General features: G+C 53.3%; 1 protein-coding gene across 1 annotated transcript; it reads left to right on the top strand.

Annotated features, from left to right (window-relative positions):
- Positions 1-670: 670 nt before the first annotated feature.
- On the top strand, positions 671-18,153 carry GET1 (guided entry of tail-anchored proteins factor 1). Its single transcript, XM_062204894.1, has 5 exons — positions 671-814; positions 11,087-11,252; positions 13,686-13,753; positions 16,162-16,276; positions 17,307-18,153. Exons 1-5 carry the CDS (start codon positions 713-715, stop codon positions 17,378-17,380), a joined length of 525 nt encoding a protein of 174 aa, XP_062060878.1. The 5' UTR covers positions 671-712; the 3' UTR covers positions 17,381-18,153.
- The last annotated feature ends 6,711 nt before the right edge of the window (positions 18,154-24,864 follow it).

The following is a 24,864-nucleotide window of genomic DNA, read 5'->3' as shown; positions in this document are numbered from 1 at the left end:
TCCCGGGGCAGAGAAGGCTCCCGTCCTTTGCTTTGCTTGGTTCATCGGCCACCTCCTGGCAGGATGCCCTTCCGTGCAGAGAACCCATCCCGCTGGTACTACATCCTGCCCGGCACGGGTGCCCTCGAAGCGAAGCTGTGGACCCGCACCTCTTGCACCTTTTGGGCAGGAACTAGTTCCCACGATGCAGCCGTGGCTAAACGTCTTTCCGTGTATCCCCCGTGCGTAAACGTGTGTGGAGCTTCTCCAACTGCAAAGCCTAATCTCCGAAGGTTACCACGGGCAGATGAGAGCCCGCGCCTTCCGATCAATAAACTCACTTTTCGGGACCAGCGCTGCGGCGAAGTTGCTAGGCCAGGGCCTTTTACAGTCACCTACTACGAGGTCTTTCACTTAAAGTTTACATTTAGGAATCAGTGTGAGTCAACTTGGGGAAAGTATTAATTAAATGATATAACCGGCTCCCAGCAGGTCCACATCCACACTGTGTCAGCGCGAGCGCTCGGCGGGCACGAGGTGCCTACGGAAGCCCGGAAGGCCAAGGGAGCGGCGGGACCGTATCTACCGCTCTCCGCACTCGGGGGTGCCGCGAAAGATGGTTCCACCTCCGCGCAGTGCGCACGCGCGCCTCCGCGGGGCCGCCGGGCCTCAGCGCGCAGGCGCGGCCGCCGGCGTGGTCCCGGCTGGGCTGTGGCGGCGGCGAGCGCCAGGCATGAGCGCGGCGGAGGCCGACCGCTGGGCGTGGCTGCTGGTGCTCAGCTTCGTGTTCGGGTGCAATGTCCTTCGGATCCTCCTCCCGTCCTTCTCCTCCTTCGTAAGTGGCTGCTTGGCCTTCCAGCGGCCGGCGTGGAGCGACCCCTCCGGTGCCCGGGGACGTGGCGGGGTCTCCCCGGGCCGCCTCAGGCCGGGGTCTCCGTGAGATGGTCGTGTCGTTCCCGCGGGGTTTTTCCTCAGGTCCGGCTCCGGGGTCCCCAGGGCGGGGCCTCGCCGGACCCCGGGAGCCCCCGGGTGGGCGGCCGGTGTGGAGCGACCCCTCCGGTGCCCGGGGACGTGGCGGGGTCTCCCCGGGCCGCCTCAGGCCGGGGTCACCGCGAGATGGTCGTGTCGTTCCCGCGGGGTTTTCCCTCAGGTCCGGCTCCCGGGGTCGCGGGGGCGGGGGCGGGGCCTCGCCGGACCCCGGGAGCCGCTGGGTAGGCGGCAGGTGTAGACGCCGGCTCCGTGCCCGGCGGCGCAGGGGGGACGTAGCGGGGTCTCCCCGGGCCGCCTCAGGCCGGGGTCACCGCGAGGTGCTGCGTGTCGTTCCCGCGGGGTTTTCCCTCAGGTCCGGCTCCGGGGTCCCGGGGCGGGGGCGGGGCCTAGCCGGACCCCGGGAGCCGCTGGGTGGGCGGCAGGTGTAGACGCCGGCTCGGTGTTCTGCGGCACAGGAGGGACGTAGCGGGGTCTCCCCGGGCCGCCTCAGGCCGGGGTCACCGCGAGATGCTGCGTGTCGTTCCCGTGGGGTTTTCCCTCAGGTCCGGCTCCGGGGTCCCGGGGCGGGGGCGGGGCGGGGCCTAGCCGGACCCCGGGAGCCCCCGGGTGGGCGGCAGGAGTGGAGCGACCCCTCCGGTGTGAGGAGCGCATCCCCCGCCGGGCTGGGCGTTGAGCGCTGTCCACCGGCCCGGGAGTCGCTGCCCTGGCCTGCAGATTTGGGTGGTTTGCTTTGAGTCTGGCTCCCGGAGATGGAGATGGCGTCCCTGCTGGGCTCCCCTTAGGGCGCGGGGAGCCTGGGTGCCTGGGTCCCAGCGCTGTCCTGGCCGCAGTGCCTGTCTTCTGCGCATGCGTGGTGGCCGCGGTGTGTGAAGACTAGGTGGGATTGCTGCTGCTTGTGTTACTCCACCACTGTTCGTTTGAACCTGTGCTTTCCACAACATCGGATTCCGGGGCCCTGCTGTCACCATTGTCTTGTGATGCAGCGAATTCTCTTTTACTTTTTCAAAAGGTTATTTATTTGAAATAAATAATGAGTGACAGTGAGGACAGAGTGACAGGGAGAGACAGACAGAGATCTTCCTGGGTGGTTTACTCCCCAAATGGCCACAGTAGTTGGGGTGGGTCAGGCTAAAGCCAATAACTCCATCCAGGTGTCTCCTGTGGGTGGCAGGGCCCCAGTACTCAGGCCGTCTGCCGCTGCTACCCTAGGTGGATTAGCAGGGACCTGGATCAGAAGCAGAACAGCCAGGACTCTTAAAGACCAGTTTTTTGTTTGTTTGTTTGTTTGTTTTTAATGATTTATTTATTTGAAATGCAGAGTTACAGAAAGGCAGAGAGAGAGAGAGAGGTCTTCCATCTGCTGGTTCACTCCCCAAATGGCTGCAATGGTGGGAGCTGGGTCAGTCCAAAGCCAGGAGCCTGGAGCATCTTCTGGGTCTCCGACATGGGTGCAGGGGCCCAAGGACTTGGGCCATCTTCCACTGCCCTCCCAGGCCATAGCGGAGAGCTGGATCAGAGTGGAGCAGCTGGGTCTTGAACTGGCACCCGTATGGGATGCCGGCACTGCAGGCAGCAGCTGTGCCACAGTGCTGGCTCCATGAATTCGCGCTCGCTCTCTCTCTCTGTTTTTTTTTTTTTAAAATTTTTGACAAGCAGAGTGGATAAGTGAGAGAGAGAGAGAGACAAAGAGAAAGGTCTTCCTTTGCCGTTGGTTCACCCTCCAATGGCCACTGTGGCCAGCGCACCGCGCTGATCCGAAGCCAGGAGCCAGGTGCTTCTCCTGGTCTCCCATGGGGTGCAGGGCCCAAGCACTTGGGTCATCCTCCACTGCACTCCCGGGCCATAGCAGAGAGCTGGCCTGGAAGAGGGGCAACTGGGACAGAATCCGGCGCCCTGACCGGGACTAGAACCCAGTGTGCCGGCGCCGCAAGGTGGAGGATTAGCCTGTTGAGCCACAGTGCCGGCCCTTTTTTTTTTTTTAAGATTTATTTTTATTTGAAAGTCAGAGTTACACACACACACACACACAGAGAGAGAGAGAGAGAGAGAGAGGAAAGGAGAGGCAGAGAGAGAGAGAGGTCTTCCATCTGCTGGTTCACTCCCCAAGTGGCCGCAATGGCCAGAGCTGCACCAGGAGCAAGGAGCTTCTTCTGGGTCTCCCACGTGGGTGTAGGGGGACCAAAGGCTTGGGCCATCTTCTGCTTTCCAAGGCCACAGCAGAGAGCTGGATTGGAAATGGAGCAGCTGGCCTATGAACCAGTGCCCATATGAGATGGCAGCACTGCAGGTGGCGGTTTTACCTGCTACGCCACAGCGCCGGCTCCGTGAATTCTCTTAACACTGGTGCCTCCTTAGAGTCTTTCCTGATGCCACCACTGATTTATTTATTTGATTTATATACTTGAGAGGCAGAGTGATAGGGAGAGAAAGTGATTGATTCCATCCATTGTTTCACTCGCCCAATGGCCTGCAATAGCCAGAACCGGCCCTGTCTGAAGCCAGGAGCCAGGAACTTGATCAGGGGTGGGTGGTGGGAGCCCAGGCGCTTGGACCATCACCTGCTGCCTCCCGGGTGCATTCATAGGAAGCTGCATGGGAAGCGTGGACTAGCCAGGACTCCAAAAGTGTTTACTGGATGCGGGTCTCCCAAGCCACGGCTTAACTCTGTGCCACAGTGTCTGCCCCGTGCCCATTCCCAAAGGTGATGACCCAGGTCCTTAGCATTGCTTTAGATGCCCTCGTGGAGCTGGCCTCTGCCCGTCTTTCCTCTTCTTCCTTTGTTGTAAAATTTACATCACCGTCATAACCACTCGGTGCGGTGGCGTTAATTGAGTTCATGTTGCTGTGCCGTCGTCACCATCTGGAACGTTTTCTCCTTCCGCAGCTGAAACTCCGTACCCATTAAATGTTAACTACCCCTTCCTCCCTCCCCTGGCCTCTGGCGACCACCATCCTCTTCTCTCTCTCTCTCTCTCAATCTGCCTTTCAAATAAATAAATAAATCTTTTTTTGTTTTGTTTTGTTTTGTTTTATTTATTTGAGATGCAGAGAGAGAGAAAGAGAATGACCAGCCTCCTCTGGTTCACTTACCGGCTGCTAGCAATAGTTGGGGCTGGTCCAGCCAAAGCCAGGCGCCAGAAACCCCACCCAGATCTCCCACTGGGGTGGAAGGAACCCAGCTACTTGAGCCATCATTGCTGCCTCCCAGGGTTCACATTAGCAGGAAGCTGGAAAGCTGGAATTGAGAGCAGAACCAGGACCCGAAACCAGGCACTATGACACGGGATGTGGGCATCCCAAGTGGCATCCTAACTGCTATGCTAACGTGCCCTGTCCCCCGCCCCATGATAGCCGTCCTAATGGATGCCAAGTGCTTTGGCTGAAGTTTCGGTTTGCATTTCCATACTAATTGGCCATGTTGGGTATATTTTCACGTACTTACGGCCTTCCATGATGCTTTATCCGCACATTTTGGTTTTGTCACAGTTCCCAGCACGTAACTCCCGTAGCCTCTGCTGTTTCAGGCAGGCCTCAGGTCAGTGAAGGAGAAAGACTGTTTTGTTGTGATGTTGGGCCACCGTTGAGCCCAAGAACAGCGTCAGGAGGCAGTCTCTCTCTCATCCTCTCCTGCCTGCCTTTTGCCTGCTTCTCCTCAAGGCAGGCGTAGAAACTAGAATTTCTCTTCCCTACGGTGAGTCGTAGGAACTAACAGTACACTCCAAGCTTCCCCCGTCTTTGCCTTGGAGCTGGCCATGAAGAAGCTCCCTGGCTGGTGTTGTCCGGTAGCAGATCGTTGTGTCCTCATTCCAGGAGTCCTGCACCACGCCGCAGAGGACGGGGTGCTGTGTGGAGAGGCCAGTAGGACCTGGATGGACAGGCCCAGGGCGCTTGCAGACCTTGCCCTCCTACCTCTAGCTGTGTGTGTACTTCGTAGGAAACCAGTGAACCTCTGTGTTGCCTTGAGTTCTGTGAGCTGCTTTAGCAAATAATTTTTTTAAAAGATTTATTTACTTATTTGAGAGACAGTTATGGAAAGAGGGAGGGACACTGCCCAGGTGGTGGAGTCGGTCCGTGGGGGATGGTGCATGCTGCTGATTCATGTTTGAGTGGGTCAGGCCCCCAAGGTTGGCCAGGGCAGTGAGTGTCTGCGTGGCTCATGAGGACATGATGAGCACAGGTGGCCTGGCTGTAGACAAGGGTGGGTGACTTCCATTCACTGGTTCACTTCCCACATGGCTGCAGTAGCCTTAGCTGAGCTGATCCGAAGCCAGGATCCAGGATCTTCTTCCGGGTCTCCCATGTGGGTGCAGTGACCAGGCATTTGGGCCATCTTCCATTGCTTTCCCAGACACATTAGCAAGGAGCTGGATTCCAGCCGGGACTTGAACCAGTGCCCATATGGGATCCTGGCACTTCATGGGAGGCTTACCTCAGCCACAGTACAAAGATTTATTTATTTGAAAGTGTTGGGGGGGGGGTAGGTGGGTATCCGTTTCCACCAGCTGATTCATCCCCAAATGGCCACAGTGGCCAGGGCCAGGCTGAAGTCAGGAGCCTGGAACTGCATCCTGGTCTCCCACGTGGGTGCAGGGGCCCCAGGATGTGGGCCATCTTCTGCTTCTCCAGGCACAGTAGCTGGGAGCTGGATTGGCAGTGGAGCAGCTGGGGCTTGAACTGGCGCTCAGTGGGATGTCAGCACCTCAGGCAGTGGTTTAAGTTGCTGTGCTACCATGCTGGCCCCATGGATACTTTGTGTAAAGTCTGTACTCTTCCATGTGTAAGCTCCTGTGCATCTTTCTTGCCACGTCACCTCCGTTCTTCTGTGCATCTGCACCCCGGTTCACCTCATGCTGGAGCCCGAGAGTCATCTCAGCTGCCCGGAGAGGGTGTATGGTACCGCCTCCTGGATCCTTCCATCATTTTGTCAGCTGACCGGGTGGGGAATGCGCTGGGATATGGCAGTGGTATACGTAACACCTGTCAGCATCCTGGGCTCCATGCTCTGCAGCGAGTCTGCTTTCACCAGGCTCACTGCTGCAGTGTAGACCTGCCTGAAGCTTTGTCCTCAAGGCTGGCAGTTGATCATTTGGGGGTGGGGAGAGTGGGCTTGTCCTTGGACCCGTGTCCAGGTGTGTGCCTCTGCGGGTAGCACAGCCTCTCTACCCTTGAACCAGTTATGCCTGTAAAGCCCATTTCCCCAATTAGAACACTGTTCAAAGGGGCAGCATACAATTGTCCCAGCAAGTACAGCCGCCGTAGTCGTTCAGCCAAGGAAAAGGGATAAGTAGATGCGTTTTGCCTGCTGGCTGGGTTTGTGGTGCGTGCGACTCTGGCCCTGGCAGGCTGAGTGCTGCCCCCTTGCAGTCACTAGGTGCACAGGGAAAGACCCAGGGCCAGCGACAGGCGGGCTGGGAGTGCAGGCCTGCGGAGATGGGGCCAAGCCCCTCCACTTCTGATTGCCCGTTCCAGCGTCCTCCGCCGCGGGGCCTAGGAAGTCCGAGCTGTCCGAAGCCCTTGGTCCAGCACACTTTGGGGGCGGGAGGCTGCGTGTGGACACGGGTCCCTGGTGTTGGTGGGTTGGAGTTCTTCTGAAGTCCCTCCCTTTTATCTAACTGGCCATGGGGCACACGGACAAGAGAGCCCACTTGGCTTTGTAGTGACCCAGGGCGTTTTCTTACAGTGGGAGGCGCAGCAGCACGGAGCTGGGGGCCGCAGTGCGCAGGCACCAGTGCCCGGCTGGCGAGCTACACCCACTGCACAGGGCCAGCCGCCCCTTGCTCCCAAACCCCCTTGGACGCTCCAGGGCTTGGCCTGGGATCTGCCCTGCAGCTTGGTTTTTGGGGCCGAATACCATTGTTAGATTTTATTTAAAAGGTTATTCTTCATTTTGTGCTCTAAAATGTGGCCACTCCCCTTACCATGTATGATATTGAGGCGCAAGGTGGACAGGAAGGACCTGCCACTGGGGGTCTTCCCTAGAGTCCGGCTTCCTGTTGCAGCGAGGCCTCCGAGCGGGAAGAGTGTGCGTGCACTGCCGGGGCCTGTGTCTGCGGTGCCCGTGTCCCGGTCCCGGGGGTGCCCTGGCCGGGCGTTCCGGGCAGAATGACATTTGGGGCTTTCTTGGCCTGAAGCTTCACTGCCTAGGCAGTGGAGTCGGTCTGTGGGGGACGGTATATGCCGCCGATTCATGTTTGAGTGGGTCAGGCCCCCGAGGTCGGCCAGGGCAGTGAGTGTCTGTGTGGCCCGGAGTGAGGACGTGGTGAGCACAGGTGGCCTGGGTGTAGACAAGGGTGGCTGATACTGTCCTGTGCTCCATGTTTGGGGCCATCCTGACAGACCTGCGTGAACTTCGCTGCCTTGGAATTCTTTGTAGACCTGTCTCAGGCTGTCCATGGCCGTCAGTTCTGGGTTTTTATGGCCTGGAAGGTAGTTTTTGGATACATAAAAAGACGCAAGAGATTATTCTTCTAAAAAGCTGTCTGCAGTGCTATATATATATTTTTTAAATTATTTATTTGAAAGGCAGAGTTACAGAGAGGCAGCAAGAGAAGGGGGGGTGGGGGAGAGAGGTCAGCCATCCATCTGCTGGTTCACTCCCCAGATGACAGCAATGGCCGTAGCTGGGGTGATCCGAAGCCAGGAGCCAGGAACTTCCTCCGGGTCTCCTAGATGAGTGCGGGAGCCCAAGCACTTGGGCCATCTTCCACTGCTTTCCCAGGCCACAGCAGAGAGCTGGATCGAAAGTAGAGCAGCTGGGACTTGAACTGGCACCCATTTGGGATGCCGGCACTGCAGGCCACAGCCTTACCTGCTATGCCACAGCGCTGGCCCTGCATTGCTGTATTTAAATTCAAATCTTACAATTCAGTTTATAATAGAACATTTTGATTGTCACATGTGGCTCTTGGATGTTGATGTTTGTCACCTGAATATCCATTTTTGCCTTTTCAGTTATTAATTGGTGCATTTTCATAATGCTAAAAGATATTTCTGCACATATTTTTTTTTTAAGATTAAATTAATTTATTTGAGAGGTAGAGTTACATAGGAGAAAGAGAAAGGTCTTCCTTCTGCTGGTTCACTCCCCCAATGGCCACAATAGCCAGAGCTGGGCCAGTCCGAAGCCAGGAGTCGGGAGCTTCTTCCAGGTCTCCCACACCGGTACAGGGGCCCACGGACTCAGGCCATTTTCCACTGATTTCCCAGGCCATAGCAGAGAGCTGGATCAGAAGCAGAGCAGCGGGGACTCGAACCAGTGCCCATATGGTATGCCAGCACTGCAGGCAGCGCCTTTACCCACTACTCCACAGCACTGACCCCTAAAATAATTTTAAAGTAATGTTTATTGAGGTAAATTTGCATGTGGTAAAATTATTCTCTCAAAAAAGTCCTTTCCACCACTCTGCACCTGTTCCTTGGCTCAAATTTTAAACTCCATCTGTGGGTTTCCTGCGCTTGAAAGCTGATTCTGCTATTTTTAAAGAGGTTTTGGTCCATTCCTGCTTCTTCTCCAGGGTGGGTCAGGCAGGAGTATGTCTCCTTTAGTGGGAGTGTTGGGTGGTAGTCAGGCCAGGGCAGAGTGTGCCTCAGAGAGCTGGGCTTGAAGACCCCACTCCTGGGCCAGTGCTGTGGCACAGCGGGTTAAGCCACCACCTGTTTTGGCAGCATCCCATTTTAGAATGCTCGTTTGAGTTCTGGTTGTTCCTCTTCCGATTCAGCTCCCTGCTAATGTGCCTGAGAAGGAGGAGATGATGGCTCAAGTGCTTGGGCCCCTGCACCCATGTGGGAGGTTAGGGTGGAGTTCCTAGCTCCTGGCTTCCACCTGGCCCAGTCAGGTTGTGGTTGCAGAAATTTGGGGAGTGAATCCGCGGTAGAGGATCTCCATCTCTCTCCCTCTCACATTCTGTCACTTCGTCCTTTCAGAAAAAGAAATCAATCTTAGAAAAGGCAACCTATTCCTGACTCAGAGCCTTCAAAAGCTGTGCCTTAGCCAAGACGCTGTGCAGGCATTCTAGGTGGCCCACCCCACGGCCCTACGTAAAGGGCCTCATGCACAGGAGCTGGGGTGGCCTCCGCGGTGCCCAGGGAGACTGGGCCGGCTCAGCTTCCTGGGCTTTCAATGGAATTGCCTCACTGTCGGCAGGCAGAGGGAACCTGTGGGCTGGGGAGATAAACTTACTTACTGTGCATTTGTGTACCGTATGTTTTAGATACACTGTTCCATCTTACTGATATTTTTAAAGTTTCAAAACAAACAGAAGCTTGCAGAAGAGATTTTCATACAGTATAGGAACCAGCTTTACTTCCTGACCCGCTTGAGAGGAAGCTGTCAGCCTGAGCCCCCCGCCCACGGCACGCTGATGTGTACACGTGGCTCCGTGTACAGTGCTGCTGTCGAGTCGGTGGGGATTGGGCTGTCAGGTCCCGCTCAGGTGTCCTGCTTGTCCCCATCACATCTTGCAGGATGAGGGGATGCTCAGGGGTCCTGCTTGTCCCCATCACATCTTGCAGGATGAGGGGATGCTCGGGGGTCCTGCTTGTCCCCATCACATCTTGCAGGATGAGGGGATGTTTGCTGATCATTTGGGGCAGGTCTCCAAGGCATCCTCTGAGGATTTTTAGTCTTCCAGTGCCAGCCTCCTCCAGACCTCGTGGACCCTGGCACAGGTGCCGCTTGGCGGCCTCTGGCATCTCGTATCTTGTACCCTGCACTCACAGCCTGCCAGGGCTGCAGGAAGGATCTGGCAGGTGTGAGGTGAGCGCGCCAGGTGCACAGGAGACGGGGCGTGGGCACTGTGTGCCAGGCGAGCTTCCAGCACACACGGTTCCTCTCCACGTGCCCGCGGGGGCCTCTTTACATATGTTTACGTCTCTATGTATGTCTCCATCTGAGACCGCCAAGAGTTCACACGTTCCATTTCTGGGCCAACACCACAAGGTTCCTTCTAGTTCTCCCCGTTGCGTACTTCTGATTCTTCTCTGACTGCTTCCGTTTTCCTCAGTTACCCTTTGTGATTGTCCTCTTACCTGATCTCTCATCCTCCCTGCCAGCCCCTCCCCGGGTGTGGACGCCTGCTTCACCCCTACGTGGGCTCTGACACTGTTTGGCTGGGTCCCCCTCCCCCACTTAATGTTTACTTATTTATTTTCATCTGCTTGAAAGGCAGAGTGACAGAGAGAGAGATCTTTCATCTTTTGGATTACTCCCCAAATGCCTGTAACCAAAGCCAAAGAGGCTGGAACTCCATTTGGGTCCCCATGGCACAGCGGGCACCCACGTGCTTGAGTCGTCATTAGGTGGCTGGAGCAGAAGCAGCGCTCTGATCTAGAACGTGAGCCCCACACGGACATGTGTGCACACGCCCACCCCCGGCTGGGTTCCGTCCTCCTGTCTGCACCTCCTGCGCGCTCGTCCTGCTCAGATTCCGGCCCTGTGCCAGGCTGCCCTTTCTTGGGGACTATGTGACTCGGCTTGTATAACCACAGCCTCCCTCTCTGCGGGAAGGCCCTGGCACTGGGCCAGGGGTTCATGGCTGGTGTCCTGCACTCCCATCTTGCTCGGCCCCATCTAACCTAGGACTGAATTCTTGAGGAAGAGAAGAGCCTGTTTCCTGTCAGTTGACTGACAGGTGATCGGCTTGGTTTTCATTTTATGGTTGCAGTTTTCCGGTTACAGTGCCAGATGTGTTCCCTCGCGGAACTGCCTGTGATTCCCCACTGAACACCAGGGCTCAGTGCAGAGCACTTACTGGGGGTGTAGACAACGTGAGAACACTCTGCGCTCTCAGGACAGCGCGAACAAGGGGCGATTTCCCCAGGTCCGTCCGCCGTGCGTGGGGCTTGTGGAGCTTACATGGGTGTTTAAGGACTTGGGCTCAGGACTGGGGCTGGATTCTGTGCGTGTGGCAACAGGGTTAGTCTCCCTGTGTTTGAGCAAGGACCCAGATAGCTTTCTGAGTGTCTGGGAATGCTCAGGCCTCCAGCTGGGGCTCAGGCCTGCAGGGCAGGCACGCAGCTGGCTAGGCGTGGAGTGCCAAGACTCTGTGTTTCTGGGCTGGGGCCGCGGGGTCCTCTGTGCCCGTGTGCAGGGAGCTGACCCCGCTGTCCGTCCTGCCAGCTGTCGAGGGCGCTGCAGAAGGACGCCGAGCAGGAGTCGCAGATGAGGGCGGAGATCCAGGACATGAAGCAGGAGCTGTCCACGGTCAACATGATGGATGAGTTTGCTCGGTACGCCCGGCTGGAGAGGAAGATCAACAAGATGACAGATAAACTCAAGACGCACGGTACTGCACCAGGCGTAGCCTGAGACCCTCCCACGCACTGATGAGCAGAGACGGATTCTGGAGAGATGAGTGGGACGCATGCTTGGCTGTGTGAAGTTGTCTGGGAGGAACTCAGTGACAGTGACCATTAGCCTCTCCCTGCTCTCTAAACACAGACACGTGTGTAGTCGTAGATTTCCTTAGAGCCAGCTTGTTACTGGGGGCTCACAGTCAGCTCCTTTCTGAGAGAAGGCTCCCGGGGGCTGTTGTGTCCACCCTAGGAAGTGCCCAGTGCTGTCCGCACGTGAACACGGACTTCACAGTGCGCTGAGGTGAACCAGGTTTGCAGGGCAGGGCGTTCCCAGAGCCTGCTGTGTGTGCATAGGGAGGAAGTGAGTAAAACTCACAGAGGGGCTGAGCTGTCACGGAGGGATCTGTGGGCTGTATAGACCAAAAATGGAAGAAAATTTAGTCCTGTTGGCAAGTAGTAAATTCAACCTAAAAATATTCTCCGATTTAGGTGAATAATATTAAGCATTTTAAAAATTAAAGCATTGCGCCATCTGAATTGGATTCTGTTTTGTATAATGTAGCAAAATGATGAATGTCTTTTTTTTTTTTTTTTTTTTTTTTACTTTTTGACAGGCAGAGTGGACAGTGAGAGAGAGAGACAGAGAGAAAGGTCTTCCTTTTGCCGTTGGTTCACCCTCCAATGGCCGCTGCGGCTGGTGCCCTGCGGCTGGCACACCGCGCTGTTCCAAAGGCAGGAGCCAGGTGCTTCTCCTGGTCTCCCATGGGGTGCAGGGCCCAAGCACTTGGACCATCCTCCACTGCACTCCCGGGCCACAGCAGAGAGCTGGCCTGGAAGAGGGGCAACCGGGACAGAATTCGGCGCCCTGACCGGGACTAGAACCCGGTGTGCCGGCACCACTAGGTGGAGGATTAGCCTGTTGAGCCACGGCGCCGGCCGAGTGCCTTATTTTTTTAGAAGAATTATTTATTTCAAAGGCAGAGTTGCAGAGAGGGAGGGAGGGAGGGAAAAAGACAGAGAGAAAGAGAGAGAGAAAGAACGAGAACTTTTCCATTTGCTGGTTCACTCCCTAAATGGCTGCTACTGCTGGAGCTGGGCTGATCCAAAGCCAGGAGCCAGGAGCTTCTTCGGGCCCAAGGACTTGAGCCATTTTCTATTGCTTTCCCAGGCCATAGCAGAGAGCTGGATCAGAAGAGCAGCTGGGACCTGAACCGGTGCGCATATGGGATGCCGGCACTGTAGGCGGTGGCTTTACCTGCTACGCCACAGCACCAGCCCCAAATCTTTTAAAAATCCTATTTTATATTTTATTTTATTTTATTATTTTTTTAAGATTTTATTTATTTTATTTGAGAGGTAGAGTTACAGACAGTGAGAGGGAGAGACAGAGAGAAAGGTCTTCCTTTCATTAGTTCACCCCCCAAATGACCGCAATGGCCTGAATTGCGCCAGTCTGAAGCCAGGAGCCAGGTGCTTCTTCCGGTTCTCCCACGCGGGTGCAGGGGCCCAAGGACTTGGGCCATCTTCTACTGCTCTTCGAGGCCATCATAGAGAGCTGGATTGGAAGTGGAGCAATTGGGACTAGAACTGGCACCCATATGGGATGCCTGTGCCACAGGCGGAGGATTAACCTACTGTGCCACGGCGCTGGCCCCTATATTTTATTTTTGAAAACTTATTTTTTTAAATTTTTATTTGACAGATAGAGTTAGACAGTGTGAGAGAGAGACATAAAGGTCTTCCTTCCATTGGTTCACTCCCCAAATGACTGCAACAGCCAGAGCTACACTGATCTGAAGCCAGGAGCCTCTTCCTGGTCTCCCATGCGGGTGCAGAGGCCCAAGCACTTGGGCCATCCTCCAGTGCTCTCCCGGGCCACAGCAGAGAGCCGGACTAGAAGAGGTGCAACCGGGACTAGAACTGGTGCCCATATGGGATGCTGGCACCGCAGGTGGAGGATTAACCTAGTGCGCCGTGGCGCCAGCCCTGAAAACTTATTTAAAAGGAAGGGGGGGGGGGAGGAGAGAGAGACAAGGACAAGACAGATCTTCCATCTATGTTTTATTGTCCACAAGCCTGCAACAGCTGGGAGGGGACCAGGCTGAAGCTGGGTTTCCCATGTGGGTGACAGGGGCCCAAGTGCGTGGAGGACCACCATCTGCTGCCTCCCCGAGTGTGCATTAGGAGGAAGCTGGGTTGGAAGCGGAGCTGGGGCTCAAACCCAGGCATGCTGATAACAGATGTGGGTGTCCAAGTCCAAGCAGCATCTTAACTACTGTACCAATGCCTGTTTCTTAAAATGTATTGAGTGACTATTGCACTTACAGTCAGAAAATACTTTCTAAGGGAAAATAATACTTTTGTGTACTCGAATGTCCTCTTGGTTTTTCAGAGCTTATGTAATTGTTCTGTTTTTCTTTCAGTGAAAGCACGGACAGCTCAGTTAGCCAAGATAAAGTGGGTTATAAGTGTTGCTTTCTACGTTTTGCAAGTAAGTGTGCTATGGTGTCACCCCAGGCCATTAGAGCTGGCGGTGGCCGCCGTTGTGGCCTCCAAAGGCGTGTCCTGCAGAATCTGGGGCTGGGAATTCAGGCTTTTCCACTTTGAGCTGCTGGGTCATGTGGCTTGGGCAGCGTGTGACTCTGAACACCCTTTGAATTTGTGACTTAAGACTAAAAGTGCCTTTCTCTTGATCGGAGTTGTGAAAGATTGGGGCCTTTTGGCCGATGAAGTCTAAGGGACTTTTTGGGAAAGCTTTCACATTGCCCTTGTTTTATTGTAGCCTTATGGGCCTGGGGGCGTGTGGTGAGGAGCTTAGAGGGATCTGGTGTTTCCTCAGATTGTCAGTAGCTGTGGCTGCTGTTCCCTGGTAAACTTAGGATTCTACCTCCAGGGAGGGAAGCAGGCTTTCTCCTTAGAGTTGGCTCCCAGCTCCCTTACCTGGGGATTTTTGCTTGTTTTGCTTCTTCTTGGAGGGGGGTGAGGGGGGAAGGACTCTTCCTGTTTCTGATGCCGCGTGCTGTTGTAGGCGTTGGGCTTGCTGCTGTAGGCGCTGGGCGTGCTGTTGTAGGCGCTGGGTGTGCGGCCACTGTTTAGTGGCTGCTCTTGGTGACCTCAGAGTTTCAGTACCATGTGTGATCTTTCCCGAGGTAAAGTATTTACGCCAATCTTGCAGAAGTCCTGATTTTTAGGTATATGTTTAAAATTTTTATTTATTTGTTTGAAAGAGATGCCATCTGCCAATTCATTCCCCAAATGCTTGCAACAGCCAGGGCTGGGCAGGCCAAAGCCAGGAATCCAAAACTGAATTCAATTTTCCCACGTAGGGACCCAAGCAATCACCTGCTACCTCCCAGTGTGCGCATTACTAGGGAGCTAGGTTGGAAGTGGAGGAGCTGGGACTTAAACCAGGCACTCTGATAGGGGATGTGGGAGTCCCAATAGCATCTTAACCACTGCACCTAGTGCCCGCCTCTTTTGGGTACATTTAATTATCTGATCCAGAAGCACTGTCATTTGATGTGATGCAGCGATACAGAGACACAGCAATTACACACAGTGGCCTTCGTTTTAGGGTCGCCTGAGTGGCGTATTCAAAGCCATCGAAGGAATGCTTCTGGGGAAAGGATGGAAAAGCAGACACGTGTGCACCCCCCAAAAAAATAAAACTTACGGAGGACCCTCCTCTGCATGCTGACACGCACACCTGCAGGGAGAATTCACTGTTTTCTCAAGGAGCTTGCTGAGAATACAGTGAGTTTAACATGTGGTGTGGCTACTCTAAGGAGATCCTCAGTGGGAAAAGAGCACTCATGTTGTGGGAGACCGTGGTTAATTTATCAGCTAATTGAAAGAGTATGTAGGAGCTGGGCTATGGCTTAGTAGGCTAAGCCTCCGTCTGCAGTGCCAGCATCCCATATGGATGTCTGTTTATGTCCTGGCTGCTCCTCTTCTGATCCAGCTCTCTCTTTATGGCCTGGGAAAGCAGTGGAGGATGGCCCAAGTGCTGGCCCCTGCTCCCATGTGGGAGGCCCAAACGAAGCTCCTGGCTCCTGGCTTTGGATCGGCTTAGCTGTTGCAGCCATTTTGGGAGTAAACCAATGGATGGAAGACTTCTTTCTCTGTATGTCTCTACCTCTTTCTTTAACTATTTCAAATAAATAAAATAAATCTTTAAAAAAGATGTGAACTTCATATAAATGAGGATTCTTCAAAAAGTTAATAAAAATATGTATTATGAAAACACTGTGCATGGAATTCTTATGTGCCAAAATAAATTTACACATATATGTAAAAGGTAGATTTACATAATGATTTATTTATTTATTTTGGAAGTCAGAGTTAGACCTTCCATCCACTGGTTCACTCCCCAGATGGCTGCAGTGGCCAGGACTGGGCTAGAGTGAAGCCAGGAGCCAGCAGCTTTATCTGGGTTTCCCACATAGGTGGTAGAGGCCCAAACGCTTGGCCCATCTTCTGTTGTTTTTCCTAGGCACATTAGCAAGGAGCTGGATTGGAAGTGGAGCAGCCAGGACATAAACCGGTGCCCATATGGGATGCCGGCACTGCAGGCTGCAGCTTTACCCTCTAGGCCACAGTGCTGGGCCCCTAAGCTTACCTTTTAATCCCATTTTCCATTGAAGTCCCACCTGGGGAAGCAGGAAGGTGCCGGTTGACGTGAGGGGCTTGCCCCTCGTGGGCAGTGTGTGCCTGCGTCCTCCTGTACGTAGTTTCTGCAGTGGAAGCCGTGGCTGTGCCTGTGGCCCGCGAGGGCCGCCCTGATAGGATGTGAGGTCATCAGTCTGCAGTTTCCTTAGCCCTTGTTTGTGTTCCCCCTCCTGTCTGGGGTATCTGCTGTGACGTGGCAGGTCGTCTCCCTCAGCAGACGTGTCTTTGCAGGCGGCCCTGATGATCTCGCTCATCTGGAAGTATTACTCTGTGCCTGTGGCTGTCGTGCCCAGGAAGTGGATCACCCCGCTAGACCGCCTGGTGGCTTTCCCTTCCAGAGTCGCAGGTAAGACTGCTCTGGAAACAGCGTGGGAGCACGGATGGGCTTCCGTGGAGGCGTGCGGTGGGAGGGCCGGGGCCTGACGCCATCCTCCCCCTCCTCCAGTGCTGTGTGCCTGAGTCCTGGCCTCCTGAGGCTTGCTGTGAAGATGCTGAGGTCTGGTGGACTCACCTGCCTCGTCCAGGGTCAGCGTGAGGCCCCAGGCGTGCCTGCGCTTGGAGTCTGCTGTGCCGTTTCTCCAAACATCCCCGCTGGCCCCCGGTTATTTCTCTCGCGTCCTGGTTAGGTTCCAGGGCCTCCGCAGCAGCTGCTGCCGGCCATGCTTTAATTGGGAAGACAGTTCTCATTGGAGTGCATGTCTTTGTGGAATGGTTAGAAATGCAGGCACATTTTTGTAAAAACCCCGTTAGCTGGGGCTAATCCCTTAATGTGATTTTTTTTCCAACCACTTTCCATTTATTTTTATATAGTTAAGGTCATCTGGTGCATACCATTTCATGCCCCTGATTAATTTATATTGTGAGTCTGTTCCCATGTGCTTCTGTTTGGGATATAACAAAATACCAAGCTGTTGGCTTACAAACGACAGAGATTCATTTCTCACGGTCCTGGCGTCTGGGAAGTGCTGGATCAGGGTGCGAGCGGATTTGGCGTCTGATGGCACCAGAATTTCTGGCTTCTCGAGGGTGTCTTGTGTCCTCACACGGTGAATGAAGGCGAGAGCGCACATCCTTTGGGCACCTGGGGTGCTGGCGCCGCAGGCGGAGGATTAGCCTATGAGCCGCGGCACCGGCCTTACAGTCTGTTAATACCACAGACAGGAACAGGCATCTCTCGAGAGGGAACGGGGAGTTCACCCAGTGTCTGGGTCAGTGGCCTTTCTGCTTAGCGAGGAGCCCAGCCCTGGACTCTGTAGAGAGCTTTATGAACTTGAACCTGGGAAACACACACTTAATCTCATGGTGAAGGACTTTAATCTCCTATAAGTGTAAGGCAATGTGGTATGCTTTCTGACGCCGAATTTCTTTGTTTTCAGGTGGTGTTGGGATCACCTGTTGGATTTTGGTCTGTAACAAAGTGGTGGCTATTGTACTTCACCCTCTCAGCTGAGCAAGATGAACGCAGCAGGCCGGCTTTCCTCCTGCCGGGTTGGATACCTGATCCACACTTTCCTTTTTAAGAGACAAAGACGCACAGATTAGTTTCCTTTGTGACTATGTTTGTTCTTGGACTTTATTTGAGATTCTTATAAGAATCCCGATTTTTCTACATTTGTCATTGAGCCAGAGAGGCTGTTTATGACATGTGCCAGCCAGCACACACGGTTCCATTCACGTGAGAAATGGGAGATGCTGTGGGCATCTGCACACTGTTCCTTGTGGGTTGTACTCTTGGCACACTCTGGTTGTCAGAAGTCCTAGCAACCTGAGTACCTTGGAAGACTTAGGGGTATTTTAAACTCAATTTAGAAAATAATTTAATATCTCTACTTGAAAATTTGGTTTTTAATCCCATGTTGTACAACTTAAACAATGACACTAACTGACATTGCTTTTCCTCCTTCCGTTTAAAATGTCACTGGTTGGCCAGGTATTTGTGTTTTCTTCTTAAAGCTGTTGATTTTGTTCATTACACTGTTTTATAAATGTATTCATGAGACCATAATGTGGTGTTTGGTGTTCAGATTGTGTTTTATATTTAAAACGTTTCAAATGAGGTGTATTTTATAAGCATTTAATATTTATGCTCTGAAGAATGGTCTGACAGTCACAAAACCTGCTAGGAAGCCTGGTTACCTTAACGTGGGCGCTGTCTGGCTCAAAGTGGGATTCCGCTAAATCTACTTTGTAAAACATTTTTGCAAATTAAACTCTGCAAGTGCTTGTCTGAAGTCTTCCTCACAGCCACGTACTTGCTAGGTGACGCGTGGTTTTGGCACTTAGCCAAATGAGTACCACGGCCTGGCGAAGTGGAACCCTGCCGCGGGGCTGGGCAGCATCACGTTTGTATTCTCGTGTGCCCGGATCATCTGATGAGTCGTCCATTATTATTTTGGCTGATTGTTTGAAGTACTCTGATTCTCGAGTTTACTGTCAGACTAAAGACCACTGGAGTGGGTTTAAACCCCCAGGAGGCTGCAGGTTCCCCCAACACGTGCTGACCTCGCTGTAGGAAAGGACACAGAAGCAGGGACACAGTGGTGTTTATGGCAGGCAGCATCGAGGACTTGGCCGGCAGCTTCCAGTGTGTCCTCACCGTCACCACGCGGCACAAGGAAGCTGCAGGGCCTGGGGTCCTGTCCAGGCTTCAGCATGGAGGGTGCCTGCCTGGCTCACTTTTAGTGAGCTGCAGGCTTAAATGGCAGGAGGCCAGGGATGGCCAGTGTGACATGTCTCTGACAAGACCCTCATCTCCTAAGGATGTGTGCTTTCAGCTGTCAGCTGCAGGGATTTTGAGGAATCTCAGAGGTTAGGGGAAAGGTTGGGCGTTCACGGCTGTTAACTCTTTGCACACGTTAATTGTGAAAGTGCAGTGGGGAAGTTGGTATCTCACATCATTGTGTTTTCTCAGACTTTGAATTGGTTTATAAATATGTAATAAGTGTCAGGAGGGTACAGTAAAAGTATGTCTCCCCCCGTCCTGTTTTGTCAGCCATCTCCCAAAGTCTACCAGTGATACCCCGTGCATTTATACATAATGACATTTTACAGCTATAAAAGTGAAACTTAAAAAAATGCACTACTTGGCCGGCGCCGCGGCTCACTAGGCTAATCCTCCGCCTTGCGGCACCGGCACACCGGGTTCTAGTCCCGGTCGGGGCACTGATCCTGTCCCGGTTGCCCCTCTTCCAGGCCAGCTCTCTGCTGTGGCCAGGGAATGCAGTGGAGGATGGCCCAAGTGCTTGGGCCCTGCACCCCACGGGAGACCAGGAGAAGCACCTGGCTCCTGCCATGGGATCAGCGCGGTGCGCCGGCCGCAGCGCGCCTACCGCGGCGGCCATTGGAGGGTGAACCAACGGCAAAAGGAAGACCTTTCTCTCTGTCTCTCTCTACTGTCCACTCTGCCTGTCAAAAAAAAAAAAAAAAAAAAAAAAAAACCTACTTGTTTGCTGCTGTTGTTTTTACCCAAATTCATAGAGAGAAAGAGCAGGCAAGTGAGAGTGTCCGCAGGGCGAGGGGTGGCTGCTGCTGGGGGCTGTGCCCTGCCTTTCTCTACCTGTGTGTGTGTGATGGTGGGTAGCTGGAGGGTTTTGTTTTGTTAAACGATCTTGGCTGTGTTTGACAGCTTTGTGTGAAGACAAACACCTGCTTGATTTAAAATACATCCCAAGCCCGACTTCAGGCACTGATGTTGGGGTGCCGCGGGTTTAGCTGCCGCCTGGACACTTCATCCTGGTTTGAGTCCAGACTGTTCCATTTGCAGTGCAGCTCCCTGGGGATGAATCTGAGAAAACCAAGGAGGGTGGCCCAAGTTCCTGGGCTCCTGCCACCCACTTGGAAGACCCAGATGGCTCAGAATCCTCAGGTTGCTGGGCTCTGCTCCGTGGCTGCGCCTCAGCCCCCTCTCTTGGGTCTCGGGGTCGGGCGTTCGAAACCCATACCCGCTTCGGGCCCCCATCCTCCTGGCGTGCAGCTGCCCACCACCCAAATGGCAGCCTAAAAAAAAAAAAAAAAAAAAAGACCCGGATGGAGTTCTTGGCTCCTGGCTGCAGCCTGGCTCAGCCCCGCTTGCTGTGGCTGGCTGGGGAGTGAACAAATGGATGGAAGATCGCATTCTCTCTGTCTGTCCCTTCCAGTCTGTCACTCTGCCTTTCAAATAAATGAGTGGATAAGTCTTTCCAAAAAACGCTTCTCAATTTTGTCATAAACTTACAGTGCATCCAGCAGGGAAATCTTGTTGAAAATTGGATAACTGAGACTAACCACTGCAGTGGGTTTTGGAAATCAGAATCTCCACATTCTCCAGTTGGCTAGATTTTTTTTTTTTTGGACTGCAGTTTGTTTAGTGTTGGTTGTTACAGGATGTCTCTGTGCTAGGGATCAGCCTCAAGTGTACGAAAGTCCTCTGAGTGCTTTCCTGAGCCTGCACCCTTCCCTGGCATGCACAGGCACTTTCTGATTTTCCCTGTTTTTGTAGTAACTTTTCTTAAAAAAAAAAAAAAAAAAAAAAAAAAAAAAAAAAAAAAACTTTAAAAATCTTGAGACAGAAACAGAGAGCATGTGAATCCATCTGCTTGTTCACTCCCCAAGTGCCCACAACACTAGGGCTAAAGCAGGGTCAGAAACTCAATCCAAGTCTCCCGTGTAGGTGGCAGGAACCCAAGCACTTGAACTGTCCCTGCTGCTCCCCAGGGTCTGGGGTCAGGGGTCAGGAGCCAGAGCTGGGTGTCAGACTCAGGTGCTCAGAGGGAACACGGGCATTTTAAGTGGTGTCTTAACTGTGGACTACACACCTGCCCCCATGTGATTACAATTTACAAAAAAAAAATTTTTTTTTTTTATTTGAAAGGCAGAGAAACAGAGAGGCACCTGATCTTCTGTTTCTGGTTTACTCTCCAAATGTCACAGCTGGGGCTGAGCCAGGCCAAAGCCATGGGTCTCCCATGGAGGCGGCAGGGGACTGAGTACTTGAGCAGTCACCTGCTGCCCCAGGGTGTGCATCAGCAGCAGGAAGCTGGAACCGGCAGCAGAGCTGGGGCGCTGGAGGCACGGCACAATGGGTGGTGGATGTCCCTAGTGGCCTCTTAACTGCTACACCATGTGTGTGTCCCTGGAAGTGCTTCGAATGCTCTGGCCTTTGGCTCGCAAAGGAAGATCAAGAGACGGTTGAGAGGGGGAGGAAAAAGGGTACCGGCTTTCTAGATCCCTGTAAGTCACTTCAGCTTACAACAGGTGAGCGTGGTAGCTACAACCGGCTGCCTCTGCCTGTACCTCTGTGCTCAGACGCAGTGGTCTGCGATCAGAGCGCAGGTCCCCGATGGCAGGACGGGCTCCTTTTGCCCACCTTGGCTCCTGAGAGCTGTGTGCTCCAGGAACACGGGCACAGCTGCCCACCGCGGGGCTGGGTGTGGGAGGTGGGCGACTGAAGAAGCGGGGTTACTGACAGCAGCACCCAGGTCTTCTCCGGGACGTCGGAAGCCTCTATCTGCAGAGTTTCCAAACTCTGAGTGTAAGTACTGCCAAGATGGGAAGAGCTTCCAGGAGCCTCCAACTCTGCCGTCTTCCCCCTGCCCACCGGCCGGCTTTTGACTCTAGATTCGCCTCTTCTGGACTTTTCATATAGATGGACTGCTGTGAGGTGGCTGGATTCTTTCACTGCCATGATGTTTTCAAGATGCATCCATTTTTAATTTTTTTAAAAATTTTTAAAAATGTTTTTGCCAGGCAGAGTTAGACAGTGAGAGAGAGACACACAGAGTTACAGTGAGAGAGAGAGAGAGAGAGAGAGAAAGGTCTTCCTTCCATTGGTTCACTCCCCTAATGGCCACCACAGCCGGTGCTGCACCAATCTGAAGCCAGGAGCTGGGTGCTTCCTCCCAGTCTCCCATGTGGGTGCAGGGCCCAAGCACTTGGGCCATCCTCCACTGCCCTCCCGGGCCACAGCAGAGAGCTGGACTAGAAGAGGAACAACCGGGTCAGAACCGGTGCCCCAACCGGGACTAGAACTCGGGGTGCTGGCGCCGCAGGCAGAGGATTAGCCTAGTGAGCCACTGCGCCGGCCAAGAAATACACTTTAGTTTATTTTTTTTTAGATTTATTTTATTTATTTGAAAGAGTTACACAGAGAGAGAGAGTCAGAGAGAGGTCTTCCATCCGATGGTTCACTCCCCAGCTGGCCACAGTGGCCGGAGCTGCACCGATCTGAAGCTGTGCCCATCTGAAGCCAGGAGCTTCCTCTGGGTCTCCCACGTGGGTGCAGGGGCCCAAGCTCTTGGGCCATCTGCTGCTGCTTTCCCAGGGTCATCAGAAGGGATCTGGATTGGAAGAGAAGCAGCTGGGACTCGAAGCAGCACCCATATGGGATGCTGGTGCTGGAGGCTGCAGCTTAAACCACTGCACCGTAGTGCTGGCCTCCATGAGGAGCTAATCTTAATTGTTTTAGAACTCAGCTCTTTTCTTTTTTTTTATTTTTGACAGGCAGAGTGGACAGTAGAGAGAGACAGAGAGAAAGGTCTTCCTTTTGCCGTTGGTTCACCCTCCAATGGCCGCCGCGGTAGGCGCGCTGCGGCCGGCGCACCGCGCTGATCCCATGGCAGGAGCCAGGTGCTTCTCCTGGTCTCCCGTGGGGTGCAGGGCCCAAGCACTTGGGCCATCCTCCACTGCATTCCCTGGCCACAGCAGAGAGCTGGCCTGGAAGAGGGGCAACCGGGACAGGATCAGTGCCCCGACCGGGACTAGAACCCGGTGTGCCGGTGCCGCAAGGCGGAGGATTAGCCTGTTGAGCCACGGCGCCGGCCTTTTTTTTTTTTTTTTTTAAAGATTTATTTATTTATTAGAAAGTCAGAATTACGCAGAGAGAGAAGTCTTCCATCCACTGTTTCACTCACCAGTTGGATGCAATGGCCGGAGCTGCGCCAATCCAAAGCCAGGAGCCAGGAGCTTCTTCCAGGTCTCCCACGTGGGTGCAGGGGCCCAAGAACTTGGGCCATCCTCTACTGCTTTCCCAGGCCATAGCAGAGAGCTGGATCAGAAGTGGAGCAGCCGGGACTAGAACCGGCACCCGTATAGGATGCGGGCACTGCAGGCCAAGGTGTTAACCCGCTGAGCCACAGCACCGGCCCAGAACTCAGCTCTTCTTAAGCAGTCAGAACTCAGTAAAGACAAAGGAGAATAATGAAACTTTCCTAATGACACACAAAATCATTGCTTCCTAGATAATTTACAGAAACAGAAAAATGTTGAATAAAATAATTAGTACATGACATCTCTCATTGCTTGGAACATTTTAAATACATTAGAACAAGCCAGAGGTAGAGAATCAGATAAGAACTGACTAAAAGTTGAATAATCAAGTTTGATTTGCACACACACACACCAAAAAAACCCAAAAGACAAAAAAAAAAAAGACTTTAGCCTAGAAGATGCATTGAAAGAATTCTTTTTTTTTTTTTTTTTAAAGATTTTATTTATTTGAAGGAGAGAGAAGTCTTCCATTCTGCTCATTCACTCCCCAAATGACCGCAAAGATCAGAGCTGCACTGATCTGAAGCCAGGAGCCAGGAGCTCCCTCTGGGTCTCCCACACGGGTGCAGGGGCCCAAGGACTTGGGCCATCTTCTACTGCTTTCCCAGGCCATGGCAGAGAGCTGGATCAGAAGAAGAGCAGCTGGGACTCGAACTGGTGCTCATATGGGATGCTGGTGCTGCAGGCTGGAGCTTCAACCCACTGTACCACAGCACTGCCCCCCACCCCCCGCCTTTTTTTTTTTTTCCCCAAGATTTATTTATGGAGCCAATGCTGTGGCATCATAGGCTAAGCCTCTGCCTGCAGTGCCGGCATCCCATATGCGTGCTGGTTTGTGTCTTGTCTGCTTTTCTGATCCAGCTCTCTGCTGTGGCCTGGGAAAACAGTAAAAGATGGCCCCTGCACCTTCATGGGAGACCTGGGAGAAGCTCCTGACTCCTGGCTTCGGATTGGCCCAGCTCTGGCTGTTGTGGCCGTTTGGGGAGTGAACCAGCGGATGGAAGACCTTTCTCTCTGCTCTCTATCTGTAACTCTGCCTCTCAAATGAATAAAAAGTCTTTAACAATTTATTTTTTTATTTGACAGAGTTATATAAAGAGGGGGAGACACAGAGTTGAGATGAGAATTTTCCATCTGCTGGTTCACTCCCCAAATGGTTGGCAACAGCCAGGCTGGGCCAGGCAGAAACCAGGATCCAGGTGCTTCTTCAAATCTCCCATGTGGCTCCCATGTGGGGCCCAAGCACTTGGACTGTCTTCTGCTGCTTTCCCAGGCCATAGCAGAGAGCTAGATCAGAAGTGGAGCAGCTGGGACTTGAATTGGTGCCCATATGGGATGCCAGCATCGCAGGTGGTGGTTTTACTCACTACACCACAACTCTGACCCAGAGACAATTTAAAAAAATAGATCATGAAATTGAAAAGAAAAATTTTTGTGAATTGTTAACACCTTTTTGCTTTATTTTATTTTTTAAGATTTATGTATTTATTTGAAAGGCAGAGTTACAGAGAGGCAGAAGCAGAGAGAGAGAGAGAGAGAGAGAGAGAGAGAGAGGTCTTCCATCTGCTGGTTCACTCCCCAGATGGCCACAACAGCTGGAGCTGCACTGATCCAGAGCCAGGAGCTTCTTCCAGGTCTCCCCCATGGGTTCAATGGCCTTCTCCTGGTCTCCCATGTGGGTGCAGGCACCCAAGCACTTGGGCCATCCTCCACTGCCTTCCCGGGCCACAGCAGAGAGCTGGACTGGAAGAGGAGCAACCGGGATAGAATCTGGCACCCCGACCGGGACTAGAACCCGGGGTGCCGGTGCCGCACGCAGAGGATTAGCCTAGTGAGCCACGGCAGGCCAGTAAAAATGTTTTTAAAAAGGAATTTTTTAAAATCAGAGTTAGAGAGGGAGAGACGGAGAGA

This window comes from Lepus europaeus, chromosome 2 (genome assembly GCF_033115175.1).
Source record: "Lepus europaeus isolate LE1 chromosome 2, mLepTim1.pri, whole genome shotgun sequence".
Taxonomy (NCBI): domain Eukaryota; kingdom Metazoa; phylum Chordata; class Mammalia; order Lagomorpha; family Leporidae; genus Lepus; species Lepus europaeus.
Note: the sequence above shows the minus strand (reverse complement) of the source record. Positions and strands in the feature narration are given on the sequence as shown.